This window comes from Aquarana catesbeiana, linkage group LG03 (genome assembly GCF_042186555.1).
Source record: "Aquarana catesbeiana isolate 2022-GZ linkage group LG03, ASM4218655v1, whole genome shotgun sequence".
NCBI classification, from domain to species: Eukaryota; Metazoa; Chordata; class Amphibia; order Anura; family Ranidae; genus Aquarana; species Aquarana catesbeiana.
The window spans coordinates 630,842,055-630,848,054 of record NC_133326.1 but is presented as its reverse complement, the minus strand read 5'-3'; the positions used below and the strand labels follow the sequence as shown (position 1 = coordinate 630,848,054).

Below are 6,000 nucleotides of genomic sequence, written 5' to 3'. Positions count from 1 at the left end.
GCTTGATAGCACGTGGGTGTGGTGTGCCTTTCCTTTGTACATTGAAGTTTGGTGGAGGCTCCACGTCATCTCTATCCTATATTGATCTTCTATGGACTATCACATATTTTTATAAATTTGTTTCACTGAGGTGCTGCTTTTTGTATTTTTATATTTGTGTTTGATGAAATCAACAAACTATGCTGACTGCTTTTCTTGTTCCTTTTAGTTAGCACAGATATTTGTTCAGCCTGTTTTTTATTTTGTATTTTTTTGGAAAACTAACACTGCACATCACCCTGAACACTCCTGAACACTCCATCCCCACTGTGAAACATGAGACAGCTGGGACAGCTGGGACAGCTGGTCAGAGTTGATGGGAAAATGGATGGGGCCAAATACAGGGCAATCTTAGAAGAAAACCTGTTATGCAGCGTACACTTACCGAGTCCGGCGGACAATCCGATCGTGTGTGGGCTTCATCAGACCTTCAGCGGACTTTTTCAGTTGAAAATCTGACGGAATTTAGATTTGAAACATGCTTCAAATCTTTCCGATGGACTCGAGTCCGGTCGAAAAATCCGCTCGTCTTTATGCTAGTCCGACGGACGAAAACCCATGCTAGGGCAGCTATTGGCTACTGGCTATCAACTCCGTTATTTTAGTCCGGTCGTACGTCATAACATACAAATCCATCGGACTTTGGTGTGACCATGTGTAGGCAAGTCCGTTCGTTCAAAAGTCCGTCGGAAGTCCGTCAAAAGTCTGATGAAAGTCCGCCGGAATGGCTGTCGGACTTTTGTTGCCAAAAAGTCCGCTCGTGTGTACACGGCCTTAGAGTCTGCAAAAGACTTGAGACTGGGGTGGAGGTTCACCTTCCATCAGGACAACAACCCTAAACATACAGCCAGAGCTACAATGGAATGGTTTTGATCAAAGCATATTCATGTGTTTGAATGGTCCAGTCAAAGTCCAGACCTAAATCTAATTGAGAATCTGTGGCAAGACTTTAAAATTGCTGTTCACATATGCTCTCCATCCAATCTGACAGAGCTTTTCAGATTGTGCAAAGCTGGTAGAGACATCCCCAAAAAGACTTGCAGTTGTAATTGCAGCGAAAGGTGTTTCTACAAAGTATTGACTTGAGTATTGAAAACAAATGCACGCCACACTTTTCACATATTTATTTGGTAAAAAATGTGAAACTCGTTTATCATTTTTCTTCCACTTCACAATTATGTGCCACTTTGTGTTGGTCTATCACATAAAATCCCATTAAAATACATTTAGGTTTTTGGTTGTAGCATGATAAAAATGTGGAAAATTTCAAGGGGTATGAATACTTTTACAAGGCACTGTAACTATATGCCACCACAAGGTTATTTGTTTTAGAAACCAGCTACATTTTTAGATGTCCCCGGCTTTTATACGTCAACCCTAGTGAGGTTATTTGCTTGTTTCAGATTGTCGCAGTCATCTTCTTTTCACAATATGAATTTCCTCACAAATCCACCAATTCAGCTACACGCTCTGCTCTTTCTTCTCAGCTGGAGAATTGTCTGTACTGGCCGCATCCTTACTGAAGACCATTGGATTTGTCAGGGCACAATCAGCATGACAGTCAGAGGAGGTGGCTAATGGCTGCAAAAACATGTGAAAATTAAATGTAAGCAAAGTGACCTTAGAAGATGGCAATAAATGACCCAGACCTAGGGAATGCAAGTCCATGTAATATTGAAATATAAGGTTCCCTTGCAATAACTGCTATTTTTTTTTCGAAACATTAAGAACTGCTCTGTTTTTTTCCATGTAATCTGGTGGACCAGATCGCATCTTGCAATATTTAAGCCATTCCTAATTTGGCCCACAAATGGCATACAATCTTCTCTCTTGGTTACCCGTGTAAAACAATTTAGTTGCACTTGGGTGGAGCCAAGTTCTGCCCCACCAAATAAAGACTCTGTCTGTTGATTGACAAAAGGGGGTCTTTTTGTAAAAAAATGTATTTTGTGAATGTCTCAACATTTGTGAAGGCGTAAAGAATAATATCCGTAATATTTGTAATATGTGTGTACTTGTGTCCTTTTGTTGCCTTTCACCAAGCAAATATAACATACCCTAGCCTTCAGTCTTAACAGAAAAATAGCTATAAAAACATTTGACCAAGAGAGTTAACATTCACCGATAGAGAAAATAGCTTAACACTATTCGACCTGCAGGGGAAATAATACCAGGGAGAATTCTGCACTGTGTACATCTACCATATATACTCGAGTATAATAATCAAGTCACTGTGCCCATCTGCAGCCTCATGCGCCTGATCTCCCAGCGCTGTGACATGCAGTCTAGTCGGCGACCGTGCAGTGTAACAAAGCCCCGCCTTCTCCTTGTCCTCGTCCGTGATAGGCGGACACTGACTCACTGCTGGGAAACTGAATCAGTGTTCCATCACGGACGAGGAGGAGGCAGGGCTTTGTTACACTGCACGGCCGCCGACTAGATTGTATGTCACAGCGCCGGGACATCAGGAGATCAGGTACATGTGGCTGCAGATGGACACAGTGAGGCAGGGAGATGGCACAGTGGGGCATGCAGATGGCACAGTGGGGCATGCAGATGGCACAGTGGGGCATGAAGATGGCACAGTAGGGCATGGAGATGGCACAGTGAGGCATGGAGATGGCACAGTGGGGCATGGAGATGGCACAGTGGGGCATGGAGATGGCACAGTGGGGCATGCAGATGGCACAGTGGGGCATGCAGATGGCACAGTGAGGCATGGAGATGGCACAGTGGGGCATGCAGATGGCACAGTGAGGCACGGAGATGGCACAGTGAGGCATGGAGATGGCACAGTGTGGCCTGCAGATGGCACAGTGGGGCATGAAGATGGCACAGTGAGGCTGCAAATGGGCACAGTGAGGCTGCAGATGGGCATTATTGACCCTCTTTTCCACTTACAGTAGCTGCTGCATTTCCCACCCTAGGCATATACTCGAGTCAATATGGTTTCCCAGTTTTTTGTGGTAAAATTAGGTGCCTTGGCTTATATTTGGGTCGGCTTATACTCGAGTATATATGGTATGTACAAACAGGCGAACGAATGGGTGTTCGACTGAATAAAACTGCACTGTGAAGCAAATATTTAGAAGCTGTTTTATTACTACTGCAAAATTTTAGCGCTTCTTCTTGGTTGTTAGCACATGATCATATTTGGTCAATCACATCATAGGAATCCCATTAATGTCATTGACCAAATATGGTCAGAAGCTCAATCATGTAACCCAGAGACCCAGAGCCTTTGCTTGTATTGTGTATGCCCTCATAATTATATAGGCATGGGGCGTGGCCACCTGGTGATGTCACCCAGTGACCCCACCCCTTATGTTGTCACAGTCCAATCATGCCCAATCATGACTGTCATGACTGTGACGACATAAGGGGCGGGGTCATCGGTGACATCACCCGGTGGCCACGCCCCATGCCTATATAATTGGTAGCGGACCTCGCTCACGGCATTACAGCGAGAGGGAGCGTCGTGTCAACATCTCAGGAAGAGAAGAGGAAAGAAGACCTCTCGGGAGACCAAAAGAGCAGAAGATAGCAGAGGAGCCCTGCAGAAGGAAGAAGGCACCGGAGAAGAACCAGAGAGCGCGGAGACGACACCAGAGAGAGGGAGAAAAACCCCTGAATTCAGAAGAAGAAGACCACCGAAGTCGGAAGAAGACCCCCGGAGCTGCCTAATAAATCACTTTAAAAACCTGTCTACTGTGTTTTTTTTAATTGACACTTTTTTCCTAGGTGAATGGGTAGGGGTACCATGTACCCCAAACTCATTCACATAGGGTGGGGGGCCGGGATCTGGGGGCCCCCTTATTAAAGGGGGCTCCCGGATTCCGATAAGCCCCCCGCCCGCAGACCCCGACAACCAACGGCCAGGGTTGTCAAGAAGAGGCCCTTGTCCTCATCAACATGGGGATGAGGTGCTTTGGGGTGGGGGGGCCCGCAGGGCGCCCCCCCTTGCCTCAAAGCACCAAACCCCCCCATTTTGAGGGCATGCGGCCTGGTACGGTTCAGGAGGGGGGGGGCGCTCGCCCGTCCCCACCCCCTTTCCTGACCGACTGGGCTGCGTGCTTGGATAAGGGTCTGGTATGGATTTTGGGGGGGACCCCACGCCGTTTTTTCGGTGTTGGGGGGGTTCCCTTTAAAATCCATACCAGATCGAAGGGCCTGGCATGCTCTTGGAGGGGGAACCCATGCCAGTTTTTTATTTAAAATTTGCCGGGCACTGGCGGGGATCCAAGTCGGATTCCCCATGCTTGTCGCTCATTGGGAAAGGAAAAAACATTTTTCTTTTTCCGATGAGCAGCTCGGTGCTAGTATCCGCAGCTAACACAGTGCACTGCGATTACCTGCGGTTATGTGCGGATAGCTGCGCTAAATCGCTCCTGGACGCAGTCAATTCTATTCTTTCTATCCACACAGAACCGCATGTAACGAAATCGCAGCTAAACGCAGTGTGTGAATGGGGCCATAGGAAAGCATTGTGTGCTTTTAGCTGCAGTAGAAAACTAGGAAATCCGCAGCTAAAAGCACCATTCTATCCGTCTGTGTGAAAGGGGACTATAACTTTAATGGTAGGTATATTTTAACAGTGAGAGTCAGAATAACAACAAAAATGCATTTCAAAAAAGTTATAAACGGATTTGCATTTCAATGAGTGAAATAAGTATTTGACCCCTTTGCAAAACATGATTTAGTACTTAGTGGCAAAACCCTTGTCGGCAATCACAGGGGTCAGATGTTTCCTGTAGTTGGCCACCAGGTTTGCACACATCCCAGGAGGGATTTTGTCCCACTCCCCCTTGCAGATCCTCTCCAATTCATTAAAGCGGGGTTCCACCCAAATTTTGAACATTATCTCTATGCATTCTCTTCCTTGCCTAGATGCTGACATGCTGTGTAAAAAAATTTAAATCGCCGTAATTACTTTTTTTTTTCTAATCTTCTTAGCACTTCCTGGTTTTCCTCCCATGGGAGTAGGCGTGTTTCTAGCCTCTCCCAGACCTCCCACAGTCCCCTGGGAGCTAGTCTCAGGCTTCCCAGCATGCATTGTGCAAAAGCGTCATCACAACATCTCTGCTCCCAGCATTCACCGCATCCAGGAAATACATGCTTGTGGGCTTCAAATGCCCACAATGAAGATGGAAAACGCCTTCAGTGAATTTTATAAGTTATTCTTTACAACGAAATCGAACACAGGCGGACTTATTACACAGAACATGTGAGTAGATAATCATGAGAAGAAAAGTTTGTGAATGAACTCCAAAAAAAAAAAACGATAGATAGGTGGACCCCCGCTTTAAGGTTTTGAGGCTGACATTTGGTAACTAGAACCTTCAGCACCATCTGCATATTTTCTATGGGATTAAGGTCTGGAGACTGGCTAAACCACTCCAAGACCTTAATGTGCTTCTTCTCGAGCCACTCTTTTATTGCCTTGGCCGTGTGTTTTGGGTCATTGTCGTGCTGGAATTGACCCATTTTCAATGCCCTGGCTGAGGAAAGGAGGTTCTCACCCAAGATTTGACGGTACATGACCCCGTCCATCGTCCCTTTGATGCAGTGAAGTTGTCCTGTCCCCTTAGCATAAAAACACCCCCAAAGCATAATGTTTCCACCTCCATGTTTGATGGTGGGGATGGTGTTCTTGGGGTCATAGACAGCATTCCACCTCCTCCAAACACGATGAGTTGAGTTGATGACAAAGAGCTAGATTTTGGTCTCATCTGACCATAACACATTCACCTAGTTCTCCTCTGATTTATTCAGATGTTCATTAGCAAACTTCAGACTGACCTGTACATGTGCTTTCTTGAGCAGGGGGACCTAGTGGGCACCGCAGGATTTCAGTCCTGCTTCTGTGGACAGGTGTCTTTCATATAGGTAAAAAGCAGAGATTAAGAGCACTCCCTCTAAGAGAGTGCTCCTAATCTCAGCTCGTTACCTGTATAGAAGACA

At 46.0% G+C, this 6,000-nt stretch overlaps 1 protein-coding gene across 1 annotated transcript in view; it reads right to left on the bottom strand.

The window, feature by feature from the left end:
* Positions 1-1,240: 1,240 nt before the first annotated feature.
* LOC141133220 (adhesion G protein-coupled receptor E3-like) overlaps positions 1,241-6,000 on the bottom strand; it is a 247,337-nt gene continuing 242,577 nt past the window's right edge. The window contains exon 15 of the mRNA XM_073622459.1: positions 1,241-1,620. Within this exon, the coding sequence (XP_073478560.1) occupies positions 1,501-1,620 (120 nt within the window). The 3' untranslated portion in view covers positions 1,241-1,500. The remainder of the gene's footprint in view (positions 1,621-6,000) is intronic.